General features: G+C 40.1%; 1 protein-coding gene across 4 annotated transcripts in view; it reads left to right on the forward strand.

Annotated features, from left to right (window-relative positions):
* Window positions 1-19,761, forward strand: part of fryb (furry homolog b (Drosophila)) — a 155,798-nt gene that overhangs the window by 108,176 nt on the left and 27,861 nt on the right. For all 4 annotated transcript variants that reach the window (XM_007891283.2, XM_042334582.1, XM_042334583.1 and 1 more), the window contains exons 37-44: window positions 3,669-3,819; window positions 8,574-8,677; window positions 9,263-9,448; window positions 11,376-11,574; window positions 13,097-13,218; window positions 15,162-15,349; window positions 16,281-16,375; window positions 18,103-18,707. In XM_007891283.2, the coding sequence (XP_007889474.1) occupies window positions 3,669-3,819; window positions 8,574-8,677; window positions 9,263-9,448; window positions 11,376-11,574; window positions 13,097-13,218; window positions 15,162-15,349; window positions 16,281-16,375; window positions 18,103-18,707 (1,650 nt within the window). The remainder of the gene's footprint in view (window positions 1-3,668; window positions 3,820-8,573; window positions 8,678-9,262; window positions 9,449-11,375; window positions 11,575-13,096; window positions 13,219-15,161; window positions 15,350-16,280; window positions 16,376-18,102; window positions 18,708-19,761) is intronic.

Here is a 19,761-nt window from a genome sequence, read left to right on the forward strand (position 1 = left end):
TCTGACCTTATTCATTAGTTTATTATGTGGTTACCTTATCGAATGCCTTTTGGAAATCTAGATACATCTACCGCATTACGCTTGTCTACCCTTGTCTACTCTTTCTGTTACCCTTTCAAAGAATCCAGTGAGGTTGGTCAAGCATGACCTTCCTTTTTGAAATCCATGTTGATCATTCTTTATTATATTTTAAGTTTCTAGATGTTTTTCTATTACCTCCTTCAGTAAGGATTCGATTATCTTTCCTACTACCGATGTTAAGCTGAGAGATCTATAGTTCCCTGGGTTGTTCTATCTCCCTGTTTAAATATAGGTATAACATTAGCTATCCTCCAGTCCTCTGGCACTACTCCCTTTTCTAATGAGTTATTATATATTTATCTTTAAAAATCACTGGAATCCTGTATCGTATTCATACTACTCAGTAGCGTATTCGTAAGAGCACTCACCTCGCAAGCGAGAAGACCCTGGTTTGATTCCCGGGCAGGGCAAAACATTACTCCACACACCTCTGTTTACCTAGTAGTAAGTAGGAACCCGGTTGTTAGTCAATTGGTTGATCGCTTTTCCAGGGGTAATAATCCCTTCCAAAAAAAAATAATAATAATTTAGTGACTCAATCCGCAAGTATTTGTGGGACACTGCCTTACACAATTGGCTGTTATGTTACACCCACACAATATACAGTCAGTTCACTTTACAGTATATTCTGTGAGGCGTTTTGAGATGTTTCGAAGATGTGATAATAGCTAAATCAAATGCAAGGATTATTATTATCATATGATATCACTGAACATTGCTGCCAAGAGCAAAAAAACTCCTAAGTGTGTAACCACTTGATCACATAACTTCTAGTTGACCATTTTGCTGCTCTGGATTCTGAAGCTTGAATAACTAGGCTTGGACTCAGAGATCACACAATACAAAATTACATTTGAAAAGCGCCTTTCACATCGGGAGAACGCGCTGAACAATCAGGGTCAATGGGACCCAAGCAAGGGGTGGGTGGGGGTTGTTTGGGGTCAGAGACGGTGGAGAGCAGAGAGGGTAGGAGGGTGGCCAAAGGCACAGTTTAAGAAGAGGTGTGCCTTGAAGGAGGCAAAGGAGGGAGGAAGGTGAAGGGAATGTGGGATGGAGTTCCACAGGGTGGGGGCAGAGAGGCTGAAGGTCTGACCGCCAATGGTGGGGTAAATGGAGCAGGCCGGAGCCTGCTGAGCGGAGGGAGTGGACAGATTGATAGTGGGTCAGCAGGTCAGAGAGGTAGGAGGGGGCAAGGCCATGGAGGATCTTGAAGGTGAGTTCGAGGATTTTGAACTCGATCCTCTGAGGGATGGGGAGCCAGTGGAGCCAGGCGAGGGTGAGTGTGATGGGGTCACGGAGCCTGGTGTGGGAGAGGAAATAAGCTGCAGAGGTTGGGATGATCTGCAGCTTGTGGAGGGAAGAGTTGGGAAGGGTGACAAGTAGGAAGTTGGTCATAGACTAGCCTAGATGTAATGAAGGCATGTATGAGGGTTTCCGCAGCCTGAGGGATGAGGCAGTGGTGGAGTCGGGCAATGTTGCAGAGGTGGAGGAAGGCAGAGCAGGTCATGGCACGGATATGGGGGAGAAAGGACAGTTGAGGGTCGTACAAGATGCCCAGGTTCCTGACTGGTGAGGTGAGGTGGGGTGCGCATCAGTGGAAGCTGCCAGTGCCTGAAGTGCTGAGGCTGTGGAACGAGCCAATCAGGAGAGCCTCGGTCTTACTGACGTTCAACTGTAGAAAGTTGGCTCTCATCCAGGACCTGATGTCTGACAGGCAGTCTGTCAGGACATCAGTGATCCTGGAGTCGAGGGTGGAGGCAGAAATAGAGTTGGGTCTCATCCGCATACATATGGAAGTTGACCCCATGTCTGTGGATGATGTCACCAAGTGGGAGCATGTACAGGTTGAAGAGGAGCGGGCCGAGGACAGAGCCCTGAGGAAATGAGATGGTGCGGGGGCTGGAGGAGAAGCCGTTTGTGGAGACAAAGTGGAGCTTGTGTGAGAGATAGGATCGCATTTCCGCATGGAGGAAAAAAATTAGCTCAGGAGCAAAAGCGTATGCTTGATATCATTATTGAACTTTGAAAGGTTGAAGAAGTCCTACGAGATCATCCATTAATTAAACATACACGTCAGTGGAATTACACAACTGTAACAACAGCCAAAGGATTTCGCAAAAATGAATCACAAGATTTTTAACAAAAACATTCTTATCAACATAATGAATAGACCACGAGTTAGCTGAGAGATTGGTTCACACCTTGCCACAGAAAATCAGCTCATTAGTGGCAACAAGCATTAACCAGCTCCTCCCAGATATGGCATGTTAAATTTTACTGCCCCTGATTAATGTACAAGATAACAAGTTGTGGCATCGAATGTTGCAAAACGTCTCAAGGAAGTAAACATGAAAGATTTTGTCTCCAGCTTGTTGCAGGTCAACCATCACAAATTATGCTAGGCATGAATTCAATTGCTGAATTTTTATATCATATGTCCACAATACAAGGCACAGAAAATGAACTATTTAACTGCTGTATAATCTATTGAAATGGAGGATAAGGGACAGTAGAATCGCGTTTATTCTGCTGTTTAAAAGCAGAAACAATGGCAGGTGAGCAGCATGTGCCTCCACCTGCTGCACACCTTACACCAGCAGTGATTCAAGGTCACCTTGACTATCCTGTCACCTCACCTCTTTTATTCACAATCCCATCTAACCTGTATTACCAGCAAGAGCCACGCTCAAGGTTATAAACAACTTCATGTCACTGCATTTTGAAGAGAGACAATACCCTCTACTGCATAATGGATATCAGGAATCATTTCCTTGTGACAAGAGAATGTGGAGGCCACACATCAAAGCCAGGAAAAATAAGGATCTATTCCAGTCCTTTTTCTATCAAGTTTGTTTGCTCCATTTTAGACCTCAGTGTCCTGAAATCCTTTGTATTGAAGGCAAATTTGGCTTCACATTAGCACTCGTAGGGTTGTTTCATACATGAAAACACTTTCATGTCCATCATTATTTGAATTTCTCTTTCATAGTCATCAGGACAACTAATCTTCAAATTTATGGGAAGTGTGCAATTCATTATAAATCTGCCACATTCTGTTATAGCCAGTACAGTATGTGCCCTTTACATGGGCCTGGTTCCAAATTATTCTAAGTATGGTATTTCTACCACTAGCATTTAAGTGTTCGGCTGAGATATTCTGGTCTTCAAATGGAGAGTTGGATTCAAACTCTATTCTATTTCATTAGCAAACGCAGCAGCCAATTTGTGCACAGCAGTGTCCCACAAACAGCCATGAAACAAATGACCATGGCCAGGAAGGACACCAGGAGAAACTCCGTTCTCTTTTCAAATAGTGTCATGGGATCTTTAATATTTACTTGAACAGGCAGACAAGATCATGATTATTATTCAGATTAAATATATTCACGGCACAATACATAGATTTTTAATGTCGGGAGGTTTATTTATGCATGTGTTGTTTATGCTGCCAGAACAGCCAGCACTGCAGGTTAATCGATTTTTTCTTGATGTGACAGATAATGCTAAAATAGGATTTCCTTTTAATGTACTTCATATTCTTAGTATTTCACTGGAGGTTACTTCAATATCATTCTTTTAACTTTCAGGTGACCCGTTGCCTCCCTATGCTAGTTGGTTGGTGAGAATTGTAGAGGCAAATGCACCACAGCCCCTACCAATGCCGGTTAATGGAGGTTGTTGGGCTCCACTGGTGGATTATCTGCCAGAAACCATCACCCCGCGTGGTCCACTTCACAGGTCAGGATGTTTTCTTTAGGATGTTATCCTTACCATTTAAGAGATATTTAATATTGCAATGAAACATTTGGACAATAATACAGATTTTATTTTCTCCATGCACTTAAAAGACAGTATTGACCTGTAAGCTTTTACACAGTCAATTAGCTTACATAATTGTCAAGTATAACATTTTATTACTTTAGTGATCAGATTATTAACAGTTTAAAATTTGATCCCAAATGACATGGATATAACTTCGATAGACTCTCTGGTTACAATAATTTGCCTTGACCTACCCTGACTAATTTGCTTGAATGATTATATTTTGTCCTAACACTATAATCACTATCACTAACAAGATGAGTATGACTAATCTGTTTGGGTTAGCACATGAAATTACTATCTTCAGAGCTGTCTAAATTGTACAATAATTCTGATCGTTATCAATGCAGTGATTTCTGACCTTGACAACAAAGCATAATTCTCACTGGCAATAATTACTCCTACTTCCCGACCATGCAGCAAAGTTAAATATGATTGTAGTCCACATTTCTATATTCTTGGACAAATCCTAAGAACAACAATATAGCGCTCTTCCTGCCACTAACATCATGGAGTGCTGAACAACGGAGTGGTTTAATGCCGAGCTGGAAAGAAAGGGAAGGTGACCAAAGGCTTGGTTGAAAGACTTCAGTCGTGATCTGAAGACAGGCAAGGAAGGGGCAAGACAGAGGGAGGGAGTTCCATAGATCAGGGCAGAGTGGCTGAAAGCACGAGTGGTAGAGCAGAGGGGATGAGGGACTTGCAGAAGACACCAGCTTGGCGTAGGCTGCGGGAGGAATGGAGTGGGATGTCAGCAAATTGGAGGTAGGGAAGTGTCCAGGCATGAAGTGAATTGTGAATGAGAATGAGTGCGTTGAAATTGATTTGTTTTGCAACAGGGAGGCAGTGGAGCCTGGCAAGACTGGGGTGATGGAGGTTCAGAGCATAGTTCGGGTGAGGACATTAGCAGCAGAGCCTTATATCATTTGGACCTTGTTAATAGTGGAGCTGGGGAGACCAGCGAGGACTGTATATGGAAAAATCAAGGCGGCAGTTGACAAAACATGATTGAGAATATCAGCAGCATTTGAAGTTAGATAGGAGCGAAGGCGGGCAATGTGCTGGAGGTGGAGGACAGGGATGGGGATAACTCGGGATCGAACATGTTCCCAAGGTTGCATGCAGGTTTATTGAGTCTGAAGGATAAGCGGGGAAGGTTAAGGAGTTTAAAACCACAGGTGAGAAAACGATGACAGGAGCCAAATAGGAAAGCTTTCATCTTGTCCATATTCAGCTGCAGAAAGTTGTCGCTCATCCAGACCTTGATGTTAGACAAGCAGCCAGTCAGAGCATTGAAAGGACTGGGGTCTCGACTAGGGGAGGAAAAATACATTTGTATGTCATTTGCATGCATGCGGAGGTTGACCCCATTTCTCAGATGATATCACCACGAGAGGTCATATAAAAGACAAAAAGGAGGGATCCAAGAATCTAGCATTGTGGTACACCATAGGTGACATTGTGGGGGCGGCAGAAGAAACCATTAGAGAAGACAAAATGGCGGTGGTAGGTCAAGTAGGCCTTGAACCGGGAGAAGTCAGTCCCACTGAGATGAAGGGGGAGAGGCGGTCGAGGAGGATGGCATGGCCCATTGTGTGAAAAGCAGGGGAGATGTCCAGGAGGACAAGGAAGCAGAGAGTCCCCTGGACATAGAGATAGAGAATGTCATTTGTAACCTAGGCAAGTGCTGTCTCAGTTCTGTGAACAAACTGCAAACCCAACAGGAGGGAGTCGAGAGGTTAATGGGAGGAAAGGTGTGAGCGACGTTGGGTGACAACAATACACTCCATGACTTTAGAAAGGAAAGGCAGGTTTGAGATGGTCTGGTACTCAGCGCAGTTTGACAGGTCAAGAAGATCGAACATGCTTGACAGGTCAAGGGTGAGTTTTTTGAAGAAAGGGATGAACAATAGATATAAGATTTTTTTTAAGAGAGTCATTAGACCCTTTCTGGTGGATCAATCCCACTTAGATCCTTCTCACCTCAATCCCTTTTTATAGCAAAAATACATTATTCTTTCTTGAAACCATTCATATTGTCCACTTCAAGATTCTGTAATTCTGTGATACTCCACACATCTATTAACCTATGGATGAAAACATCCTACTTAAAATCTCTCCTCTAACACTTTATTTTTTTATCTTAATGTGTTTTCCTTGATATTTGAATGAATCTACTTAATGAATCACTTACCTAGATCAACCCAACTAAATAATTCCTTTTTAAGAAAGAATAGTTCCATTAGGATTCAAATCAGACCTAACTGATTTACTTCATACATGAAGGCACATTCGTTATTTTGAGGACTGATAGTCAAATTCAAGATGGAAGTGCATTGGGCTTTTTGCCCATTTGAGTGCTACCACTATTCAAAAGTGGTGAGGGAGGGGGAATTTCAAAACTCAACACAAAACTGAATGTGTTTAGGAATACTGCACATTTGACCCTAATATGAATTAAATTATATACCATGAAGATGATCATTATTTTGATGGCTGATACTCAAAGCCTCTTGTGTAGTCATCTGGAAAACTGGTCTTGCAGAGTCTGGGATTCATTATCAATCTTTGCCAAATCCGAGAAAATCTCCACTTTATCAAAGGAAATAACTACCAACTAGGAACAGGAGTAAGACCTTCAAACTATCAAACATGTTCCATCATTTTATTAAATTTTATTCAATCATGGTAAGCTCACTTCTACCCTAATGGTCTTTTCTCTCACAGCATATACAGTCAACTGACTTTACGGTATATTCTGTGAAACGCTTCGAGACATCTTAACGACGTGATTAGCCGCTGTATCAAATGCAAGGATTATTATCATTATTTTCTTTTTCTATACTTTATTAATATTAAAACTGATAATATCTTAACAGCCCCAAAACATTTCTCTCTACATTTCACATTATCTGATGTATCATGGCAGATCTTTTTTAACCTCCCCTTGTAGCTCAAATTTCTATTATTGTCATTATCCTATGTACCTGTCAAAGAGAGTGCTAAATATGCTTAATAAGAAACTGAAAATAGTATTCTATATAAGAATGATCAGTAGTGTAGTAATACAAACAATTTTAACTATTACTCTCTCACTCTGATAATGAAACATATCGTATAACTGCATTTGATATTGCTGCCAAGCATTGAGCTGCCAGTTTCATAGATTTATGGTGCATGATGAATGTTATATAAATGTTCCTTGGCACAATTGTAAAATGGCAAGATCCAGGTCATCAATAACGAGATCTGATATACTGGGTTAAGATAATGTTCAAGCGCTCCGGGACACTACCCTTCATCAAGGACACTATATAAATGAAACTCATTGTTGTTGATTACATTCTCACATACAGAAAATCAAAGCAATTCTCCTTTTATGAACTCTGTGTGTTAAAGATGTAGTGATAACCAGAAACATTAAAATGAAACATCTTATTGAGCCTAATATATTCACAACAATATATCAGCAAAAAATGTTTGGCAACATTTTGTTTATTTAGTGGCTAGCAAATGCATAGAGAATACTGTATCTCAAGTATGAATGTGTTTCATTGATGGTTGGAGACAATTGGTTCATAGAGGGTAAAGGATTTACATTTTACTAGCAGTACCCATTGCAGCTTCGCTTGCAACCAAAGGATCCGATATGGAATGTGGATTGACACACAAACATACATTTCATCTTTACCTATACTCCTCTGGGAGGACTCCTGTGGGAGGATTCGGCACTTTAAAAATGTAACTTTGTTGTTGTTGCCGCGACTTAGCTTTGTCTGTGTTCTTTATTTTGTTCCCGCCGCTTGGCTACGTGCACGCTCTGTGACGCACGATGCCACAGTCAGCTAGCGGTCACCAGGTGTAACTGCAATGCATGCGTACATACCTACGTGCTCTGTGACGCACGATGCCACAGCGCCACAGTCAGCCGGCGCAGCCACCAGGTGTAACTGCTGTGTGTGCGTACGTACGCAGGTGCTCTGTGACGCACGATACCACAGCGCCACTTTGACTCGGTGGCCACTAGATGTAACTGCAACGAAAAGCGCAAAACTGAAAATAACTCTTGAACGATAGGAGATACCCGAAAACAAATATGCCCTTGTCACTCCCAAGTGCAAGACTTTTTTGGTGAGGTATAAATCATGTCTCTATGTTAATCGGTTATTGAGATTCTTCTTGAAGCGCAGACAGACATTGTCGTTTTTTAGTAGTGTATATATATATACATGAAGAAAAAGATGATAGAAGAAGAAGTTAGATTACAATCTACATAAATCGTATTCTAGAATCAATTATTCTTTTTGATTCCCATGGATTTAATTACCCTATTTTGTATCCATATGATTCTCTAGTCCTAGTCCTTGCAAATGAGGGTTCCCTCTAATAACTGGAATTATATTATTCCACCTCCGTGTATACTCTGCTCCTACACTATTTACTTCTGGAGTAGAGTTCCTGAGGGTTGACAGGAATTTTAACGTTTCTGTTAAATGCCACAAATTAGACCCCATTCGACTCTAGATTGAATTTAGTCAGAATTGTTTTATTGTAGCTTGATCTGATGTGTTTTTTATTGATATTTTTAAAGATAATATTTTTAAATATTGGTACCAAATCTTAACAGTAATTGTTTTATGGTATTTACATTTTGTCTTCTGCCATAACAGGTGTAATATAGCTGTTATCTTCATGACTGAGATGGTAGTTGATCACAGTGTTAGAGAAGACTGGGCTCTACACCTACCCCTATTAATCCATGCACTCTTTCTTGGTAAGGGTGAAAAATATTCAGTTCTCTTAACATTAGAAATGTAATATGCATTTGTGTTAGAATAAAGTTCACTATTTTACAATTAACATACTGTGACCACCGAAACAACATAATCTCAAAAAGTACTTAATAATTTCTGTTCTTGTTTTGTATTTTTCCCCTAAAGAATACAGCTGCTCTTCGGTATACTCTTAAATATTTATATTGCGTCCATGTAGATAGGTATACAGCAAAGAAAAAATTATGATTATTGAAAATAATTGTTTTCTAAGGAGGAGAACTATCAGACATAGACATTATAGGCAAAACTTTAACATACACAAGCTTCAGTTCATCATAGAATCATAGCTGTTCAAACGAAGATCTAACAGGCTTTCTTGTGCCACCAAATCTGAACAACAAGATATGCATGTTTACAGTTCACATATTCAACAGGTGGATGTTGTTTGCACCAGAAAAACATAAAAAATTAGAACCATTTATCAGTTTAAGGTTGCCATTACTAAACCTTGTTTTCTGCAGTAGTAGTTACAGTATGTCTCTATTAAATACAAAGTTCACTGAATCAATTTCTTTCATTTTTAGGCATTGATCATTATCGTCCAGAAGTGTTTGAACACAGCAAAAGATTACTTATGCATCTTTTGATTGCGTTGTCATGCAATGCTAATTTCCAGGCTGTGGCTACAGTTCTACTGCTGAACAGAGAAATCAGTAATCGTAAAACACTTACAGTCAAAGCACCTTATCCACCAGAATATCTCCACACAGGTAAAAATTAAATTGAACAAAAATGAGTCAATGAAAGTGTTACATTAAATACTTGAACAAAAGGATTGTGAGTTTACAGAATTAAAATTATACGTGTGATTACAGGCCTGGTCAAAGTCACTAATGACATTCTGAACATCCCTCTGCCTCCTTATCCTCCTCGACCTCTCTGCCGCCTTCGACACTGTCAAGCATTCCATCCTCATACACCGCTTTACTCAATCTTCACGGATCTGCCCTTGCCTGGTTTGATTCCTATCTCTCTCACCATCTCCACTTTGTTGCCTCTAACGGTTTCTCCTCCAGCCCCTGCACTGTCACGTCTGGTGTCCCCCAGGGCTCTGTCCTTGGCCCTCTCCTCTTTAATATCTGCATGCTCCCCTTTGGTGACATCATCCACAGTCATGGGGTCAACTTCCACATGTTTGCGGATGACACCCGTCTTTATATCTTTCTGCCTCCACCCTCAACTCCAGGACCACTGCTGTCCTGACAGACTGCCCGTCGGACATCAAGTCCTGGATGAGGGCAAATTTCCTACAGTTGAATGTGAACAAAACTGAGGCCCTCCTGATTGGCTCACGCCAGTGCCTCTGCACCTCAGGCTCTGGCAGCATCAACCTCCATGGTTGCTCACTTCAACTCACCAAACCAGTCAGGAACCTAGGTGTCTTGTTCGACCCTCAACTGTCTTTTCTTCCCCATATTCAAGCCATGACTCGCTCTGCCTTCCTTCACCTCTGTAACATCGCCCGACTCCGCCACTACCTCACCCCTCAGGCCTGAAATTCTTGTCCATGCCCTCATCACCTCCAGGCTCAACTATGCAAACGCTCTGCTTGTCAGCCTTCCCAACTCCTCCCTCCACAGGCTGCAGATAATCCAGAACTCTCTCCCGCACCAAACTCCGTGACTCCATCTCCTCCACTCTCGCCCGACTCCATTGGCTCCTTATCCTTCAGAGGATCCAATTCAAGATACTGGTCCTCACATACAAAGCCCTCCATGGACTCGCCCCACCCTACCTCTGCGACCTCCTAACCCTCTACCAACCTGCCCGTTCCCTCCGCTCAGCTGGCTCCGGCCTGCTCCAGCCTGCTCCACGTCCCTCGACCCACCCACCCCACCATTGGCGGGAGAGCCTTCATCCACTCTGCTCCCAACCTCTGGAATTCCATTCCCCCAATCACTCCACTTCGCCCCCTTCTTAGCCTCCTTCAAGTCCCGCCTCAAGACCCTCCTCTTCGACCATGCCATCGGCCAACTCCCTTCCCCTCCCCTCCCTTCTCCCCCCCAGCTAAGGTCCGAAATGCTGTACACTGTCCAGCGCCTTGGGACATCCTCCTGACTTGAAAGGTGCTATACAAATATAATCTTGTTGTTGTTGTTGTTAATAAGAACATAAGAATTGCTGGACAAAAGAAGACCAAGGTCCATCCAGATTACCTTCCACCATCCTGACAGTCGCATGCACATTTAATTTATTTAGCAAAATAAAAGTTAGAAGTTTTTGGAGAGCTTATATTTTAGAATATTCACCCTCAATTTAGCTTTTTTAAAGAAAACAAAAGATATCAATGAAGATCTAAAGAAGGAAGAAAATGCAAAATACTGCAGATGCTGCAAATCTGAAATAAAAACAAGTCGCTGGGAACACTCAGTACGTCAGGGAGCATCTATGGGAGATGAAAGTGAGTTGAACTCACTTTCCTCTCTCCTTAGATGCTGCCTGACCTGCTGTGCGTTCCCAGCGATTTCCGTTTTTGCTAAAGAAGGAAGAGTTCACTTGGTCACACAATGGTAACACTAACCTAGTGTTTTTTTAGCGTAAACTGAAAGAAAAACTAATCAATTGCAAACTTTACCTATATAGCTTGTGTGGTCAATATTAGTTTGCTAATTGATGATCTCCCCTGTCTTGTTTTAGGTGGTTATGATTTCTTGAGGGAATATCAGACCTCACCAGTCCCGGACTCAGGTCTAAGTTGCAGTTCCACCTCTTCCAGCATCAGCCTGGGAGGTAGCAGTGGGAACCTTCCACAAATCTCTCAGGAGATGGAAGATATTGAGACCGCAGCTGAAATGAATGAGAAGGCCCACAAACTAATTGAGTTTTTAGCAACCAGGTAATGAGAATAAGCTTTATCTACCCATTTCTTCAAAGGTTTTTTGTATTTGGATAAATATTACTTTGATGGTACGTTATTAAAAATGGTCATTGCTTTCTATTGATAATATTAGTATACGTAAAACTGTAAAGAATTCTCTTTACACTAATTCTAAGAAAATGATTCTACTGCATGAATTCAGGACAAGTGCTGGACATTATTTGGCGTAAGTACAAATCACAATCTCTAGATTCAATGCAAATTACCTACTTGGAACCATGGTTGAAGCAGAATCTTATTGGCTTTTAAGAGGGAATTAGACAAATATTTGGAAAGGAGAAATATATAAAAGGGTATTAGGAAAAAACGGAATCATTTGATATAGCGCCTTTTTACGTAATTGAGACAGCTCAAAGCGCTTTGCAGGATATTCTGTAAAGTGTAGTGAATGTGTATTTTGTGGGCAAAACACAACAGCCAATTGCGCACAGTAGGATGAAAGGTTTGCGACGGTGAGGCTTAAACGGATACCTTTTTCAGGGAACCAGCATGGATACGGTACACTGAATAGCCTCCTTCTGGGCTGTAAGGTTCTATGGTTCTGTAGCTTTAGTGTTGCACTGTTTTTACCAATGTGCAATTGGGGGAACAGATTTGTTGATACTTTAATCGTTTGTGTTAATCAATTCAGTAAACACTTTGTCAACGATTCAGTCACATGATTATTGAGTCATCTGTAACACACAATGATCTTACAGTGCCATCTACTGTTTGACTGGCATAGAATCATCAGATATTTACAACACAGAAGGAGGCCATTCGGCTATTAATTGTTGATATGGACTTAGCACCCATTTTCTAACAGTCCTTTGTGTGAAATTTCTTTTAAGCTTCTTCCTCCCATTTTTCTTTTACCAATAATTCTAAATTTCACCCTCTTGTTACTGACTATGGATCAGTGAGGAACACTTAACCTGTGTTCCAAAAAAAAACACTTGTTCAAGCCTCACCATCGCAAACCATTCATCCTACTGTGCGCAATTAGCGGTTGTGTTTCGCCCACAAAATGCACATTCACTACACTTTACAGAATATCCTGCAAAGCGTTTTGAGCTGTCTCAATGAAGTAATAAGGCGCTGTATCAAATGTAATGATTATTATTATTATCCTGGGTATCATTGCAGTGAATTTTATGTTGGTTAGTTCCCTCATTTTCACAGTTTGACCTGCAATGGAAGGTCTTTTTTGGCTGGGATGAGCAATGAAAAGGATTTTTTTATAATGTACAGTAGATATTTTTTCTTATATATACGTAATACTGAAAGCACCCCACTAATTGTCCTGAATAATAAGGGCAAAAGCTACATTATGAAGCATGTCTGGTTCCAATGTCTGGTACATTTGTTTTCAAGTCCAAGTTCCTGGTGTTACATTTTGAGATCTGTGAGTTAGTTCTTCGTGTTCAATCTTGAGAACTATGGTGGAAATTAGACTATTATTAGTTTGATACGATTATTAAATACAATTATTTTTATACAGGGCATATGGTCCTCTTTGGTGCCATGAAGACATTACTCCCAAGAATCAAAATTGTAGAAGTGTTGAAGAACTGACTAATTTCCTACGTCATGTTGTGTCAGTGTTCAAAGATGTTAAATCAGGTATTTAACTTCATTATTTAAAGCTACGCTATTTGCAGTTACAACTACGCTCAGACCCGCATTTCAAAATAACAGCGGGTTTTTACAAACTCTTTCTAGGCATTAATTTGTGATTCTGTAAGATGTGATTATGTAGCTTTAAACATTAATTTACTATTAATCCCTAATTTAATAATTTACTGAGATTTACCGAAACAAACATTTTACTCTATAAAAAATGAGCAAAACTATTAAGAAAATCAAAGATACCAAGTGGCAGAGCAACATACTTACAATGCAATTTACGTAATGCAACATGTCGAGAGGACATCCCAAAGTGCCTGAGTGTTCTGGCTGCGCGCTGCAGCTGAGAGAGGGAGGAGGGAAAGATGCCTGAAAACACATTCAACTTTGAGGCGTGCCTTGAAAGAGGGAAGGGATGGAGCTTATTGGAGGGGCCTGAAATGGCATTCTGGAGAGCAGACGCCAAGAGGCTGAAAACCCGCCAGCCAGTGAATGAGTTTGAATCCAGGTTTACTACGTTCCGAGCTTTCATATTCTTAATGGGTGTCTTCTGTAAATCTTTAATCTGGTTATCAGATCAAGCATCTAAATGTTCCGGGATTAAGCAGGGGTGCAGAAACTGCTTCAGTTTGCATAAATAAATTGGTCAGTCTACTATGAGATCATAGATAAAAGAATTACATTAGTGCCAACCTAAAATTTTCAAAGAAAAATATAGCATAAAAGAATATATTTATTGATTACTAAAACATTGATTGTATACGTGGGAACAAAATGGTTCCGGTAGGATTGATTTCTTGCATTTTAAAAACTCAGATTCATTTAAAGTTCAACTTTTTCTGGAGAAGAGAATTTAATTTTCCACTGTTATTTATTAAATGTGCTGTTCTGCACTCAGACACTAGCCTACCTGAAGGTATAAATACAAATTGTTGCTTAAAATTAAATTATGTAAACTTGATACAATAGTATTTACATTTTATTACCATTCCCTGTCCACCATTCAACGCAATTCTACTGGTTTGTTCTTCAGTCAGCAGAGTGAGATGATATATCTGCAGACCTCCATTAATCCCTATTAACAGATGGTTTTCAAGGAGCTGAAATGGTTCCATATTATTTCCCCACCCCCTAGGTTGCAATGGGGAACATTTCATCTTGTTGTCAGAGAAGAGCTGTCCTTGTGTACACATTGAGGGTAGCCAATCCTCAGATTCAACCTTGAGCTTTCTGTTTACCAGTCCAGTGCACTTCTAATTCATGAGGCAACTACTACAGTAATATATATTAATATCAATACTAATGTAAAACGTCGAGAAATTTAAATGTGGCCTTTTTCCTTTATGTTTTTATGTAGTGCCTATAGGTATTAGCAGTATTATAGTTACTGTTATTTTATAACAGTAAAAAACATATAGTCAGACAGGTATTTGAGGGGTGCTATATAAATGTAATTTGTTGTTGTATCTGATACAAGTGGAAATTCGTCACTATGCTTAAAAATCTCCAAACCAAACTACTGGAGTACCACATATGTATTGTACCCATGTGTGTGGTATGGAATGTGTACTCTCCCCTCAGTAATGCACATGCTTACCTACCTATCCCTGAGAGCGTAGTTGCAGATTGGCAAGAGTCAAGGCCTGGGGACTCCCAGGGTCTTGTTAGGTTACTTCTGGAGTTTAACCAGCTAGAGCCTCATAGTTTACCATTTCAAAGCACTTGTAAACGTCCTGCTGTTTGTCCAGCTAACACCACCTCTACCTGTTGGACTTTGCTTGCAGGATTAGGAGATAATATCACTAGATAATCATTAGAAATCTGACCAGCGCAGGTTTGAACCATTGCTTGGTGAAGAGCAGGTGCCAGGGATTCGTCGCAAACCGCCCAGTGAGCAGCGCAACTCAGCATAAAATGAATAATATTTCCATCTTTCATAGGTTGCCGTCTGGAACAACGACTGAGTGAAGTGTCCCTACAAACAGCACTTTCTAGTTCCTCAAGACATTATGCTGGCCGATCTTTCCAGATCTTCAGGGCATTGAAGCAACCTCTATCTGCCCATGCCTTGTCTGACCTTCTTTCAAGGCTGGTTGAAGTTGTCGGAGAACATGGGGATGAGGTTCAGGTATATTTTTGTTCACTTTTCTTCTCTAACATAGAAGATGAAATGTAGTTGCACCTTGTATAGCTGTGACACTCTGATTGTGGCTGTTCATACTATTTTTCTCAGATATCTCCAGCACTGAGACATAATTCAAAGTATCTACAGTCACCTCCCCTTACTCCCCAGCTCAGTGTCAAACTGCCATGTTCTCCTAGACCCTGCCCCACGTGAAGGGCGCTGTATAAATGCAAGGTGTTAAAGTGAATTCTAGCGGTAGGTGTGGGCCAATTCTCAACACACAATGGTGCAAAAAAAAATCTTTGCTACTGGACGCACAGTTTGAACACATAACTGTAGCTCTGCAAGATTCTGATAAGAGGAAGTATCTTTCTTCATAAGAATAGAGTCCTCCCTTTAAATATATTTCCACCATCAAGCAGGTGGCAATTGTTGACCGTGAAGGGTTCATATCTATTCATATTTATTGTGTCAAAGTTCGATAACGGTGTACAAATAATTATAGTACATTCCATTTTAAGATTGAAAACTTTAGCTAGATTGTGAGAATTATTTGGCAAGCTGCACTCAGCCTGCATAGGGAGATAAAGAAGAAGACCTTCCTCTTCGACCGTGCTTACGGTCACCTCCTCCCTCCCTCTTTCCCTTCCACCCACTTAGGAGTCGGGCTCTGCCACTGCTGAATGCTCTGGGACGATGTCTCAGGTGAAGGGCATTATATTAAGAGTTAAGATTAAGAAATTGAGAGCACTAAATTAATTTCAATAGAGATATAGCAAGTTATTGTTATTGCATAATTTCCAAGACTCCCCAATTTATTTAGAAATGTAATGGTTAAAAACAGGTTCTGTGAATTTCTGTCTTTCATCATATGCTCTTTTAACTCACTTTGCAGTTTTGCTTTGAATGCTATAATGACTTCTGTTACAACTAGGGTTATGTGATGGAAGCACTCCTTACACTGGAAGCAGCCATTGACAATTTGGCAGATTGTTTGAAGAACAGTGATCTTCTAGCTGTTTTGTCTCGGTAAGATCTTGTTGTCCCTTATGCCATGAATACAGTATTTTAAAAACAAATCTCCCTCCTCTACTGAACATGTTAACTTTGTCTAGGTGCATTTGTTTCTATGAGTGCCCCCAGCCTCTGATTCATATAGAAACATTAGGTCACTGGTAATTGTGCCACTGCTACTTGTTTGCCTTAGTCGCTTATTTAATTGATCTCACTTTCCTGTTATTTTTTTCCCCATATTGTTTAATGTTTTAGAAGTCAGTTTTACTGCTAAGATTGTTTTGATCAAAGAAAAAACTGTAATTGTGAACACGACATTGATTCACTGCAGCTGCATGGTCCTCCTTATCACTGAAGCAATGGTGAAGATCATAGCAGTGGACAATCCAACTCTCATGCAGCTAATGCAGCATTTACTGTTTCTTGTGGTGTATTGTCAACTAAGAATGACATCCATCAGGAATTTAACACTGGTTTAGAAGGATTGAATGTATTTCCTATAGTATTTAGAAGCTTTATATCACAAAGATAAGGAATATGCTAGAGATTATGTCTCAGTTCACAAAATTGTAGCTCCCCAATTCAGAACAGCTAATTCAGCACAGACCAGGATTTAACCTGTCTTTTTGGTCTGGGCGCTATGGAAGTTTAAGTTGTTGTTGTTGAATTATTAATACACTGAGTAATCCTTTACTCACTAAGTTTTAGGGGGATTCAAACTAATGTTCTAATGTCTAGTGCCAAAGCATAGAATTTAGTAGCTCAAAGTGAGCAGATTTTTACACCTATAATATCCATAGATCCAAATTGATAAACATTGGTTTAACTACTTCAGGTGCATGATCAGATTGAACTCAAGAAACCACTTACAAATGCAATACTTGTGCATATCACAATCTAGGCAGTGTATTCTTACACCGGTTGAAAGTGATCCTACCTTGTACCCCAGCTAATATATAAATTATGCTACATGAAACGGCTGACCTACTATGTATCTAGTTGCAAAAATGACTAATAACTACATTAGAAGCAATTCTGTCAGCTAATTAGTTTCTTTCTATTTCTACTGATGTTTTGAATGTTTTATTTAAACAAGCAATACAGTTCATATAGGTATCTACCTTACACTGAGAGTTAAAACTAGAAATATTTTCACTACATTTTATAATGCTATGTTTACTATGTTTAATGATCTGCATAAAATAGAACTAATAATCTGAGAAAATGATTTTCAAGAGTTAAGACTAAGAAATTGAGAGCACTAAATTAATTTCAATTAATAATTAATTTATTAATTAATTTCAAAGAGATATAGCCAAAATCGATAGAAATGCAGATAGACACTGGTCATTTTTTTAAATGTATTCTTCAAACATTCTATGATGCTATACAAGTTTGCAGAGCTATGGGGAGAGCGCGGGGGAGTGGGATTGATTTGGATAGCTCTTTTCAAGGAGCCGACACAGATATATTAAGAGATGGGCCGAATGGCCTCCTTCTGTGCTGTATAATTCTATGATTCTATTTATGAAGCTTACTTTTTTGAGATTATGCTAAATTCAAATTCACAAGTTATCATTTTGCCAACAATGTCAACAATATAGAGTGCAATTAAATGACTAGTGCATTGAAATTGCTTTGTTCTCTGAAACGCCTTGGGACATCCTCCCAACGTGAAAGGCGCTATATAAATGTAATTTTTGTTGTTGTTGTAGCACTCATTTTGGATTTGTTCATATCAGGTCATCCTCACCAGATTTCATGATGAGTACCAAACTAGCAACAAGTCGGAAGAGTACAGGGCAGCTGAATCTGACGTCAGGCATCTTGAACAGCAGTGGTATTACAGCAGAACGGAGCAGACATCAGAGGAGTTTCTCTGTACCTAAGAAGTTTGATGTTTCAGACAGAACATCTGATCCTCCACGTAGTGCAACGTTGGACAGAATTCAAGCAGATGGACAAGTTCTGGTGTGTAAAACACGGAGCTCCTCATCTCTTAAAGACAACATAACAGATCCATCCAATATCAATAATCCCATGAATCTTTTGGCCACTGTCTTCTGGTCTGCTCTAGCGCTGATGGAATCTGATTTTGAATTTGAATACCAAATGGCACAGCGACTGCTGATTAAACTTCTGATTCACCTACCTTTGGATAAGACTGAAACCAGGGAAAAGCTTGAAAAGCTGCAAGGGCAGCTGAAATGGACAAACTTCTCAGGGTTACAACAGCTTTTGCTGAAAGGCTTTACTTCACTAGCTACTACTGATCTGACACTACAGCTCTTCAGCCAACTGACTGCTGTTTCTCGAATACCAGTGGTGGACTTAACTCAAGTTATAGGTATGGATTTGTATTGTCAAAGAGTATTACAGAACTACACCAAAATGTAATTGGGGCCTTTGCTTTAATTTATTGAGTAATTCCACAATGTTAGTAGCTTCTTTAAGGAAAAACTTAAAAAAAATTGTAAAATGAATCAGTAATTTTGCTGCTGATGAACCCCCAAAAGAATGCATAAATTCTCAGTTTGGTGTAGTGGAGGAGGGGACCCAGCATGAATCCTTAAGAAATCCTTGGCAAAAGAACCAGGGGAGAGATGATGAGAATTTTTTTTTACACACAGAGAGTTATTACGGTTTGGAATGTACTGCCTGAAAGGGTGATGGAAACAGATTCAAGAACAACTTTCAAAAGTGAATTAGATAGGTACTTGAAAAGGAAAAAAATGCAGGCGTATTGAGAAAGAACTGGGGAGTGGGACTGATTGAGTAGCTCTCCAAAGAGCTAGCACAGGCATGATGGGCCGAATGGCCTCCTTCGGTGCTGTAATATTCTATGAACCGGCCAATATCTCCTTTCAGTTTAATCATTTACATCTACCCTACGCTCCTTCTGTTTGGTCAGTTCCTAATACATCTTGCCCTTGACTGAACATCACATGAATTTAGAATTGAGTCAGTCACATACTGCTTTATCGATGACCTTTTTGAGGGTGAGGTACACACTACAATTTCATCATGACTCCTAACGGTAATCAAAAGAAACTTGAGCATTATCCATCCATGCCTACTCTGGCTGCTTTCCAAGTCTTTTTTGTCCACCCTGAAATAACCAAGGTCATTGTTTGGAAGCCTGATCTTATTACAGATTTCACCAGCCAGATTTTGTCATTCTGTCACCATTCAAGGGGAAAAATACCTGATAATAATCCCTCCAGAATAAAAAACAATAATAAATTGGTCGCTTCAATCCATGACTGTTTGTGGGACACTGCTGTGCGCAATTGGCTGCCGCATTTCACCCACAAAATATACAGTTAATTCACTTTACAGTATATTCTGTGAAGTGCTTGAGACATCTGGAAGAAGTGAAAAGTGCCATTTCAAAAGCAAGG

The sequence above is a fragment of the Callorhinchus milii genome, unplaced genomic scaffold, assembly GCF_018977255.1.
Source record: "Callorhinchus milii isolate IMCB2004 unplaced genomic scaffold, IMCB_Cmil_1.0 Scaffold4, whole genome shotgun sequence".
Classification (NCBI taxonomy): domain Eukaryota; kingdom Metazoa; phylum Chordata; class Chondrichthyes; order Chimaeriformes; family Callorhinchidae; genus Callorhinchus; species Callorhinchus milii.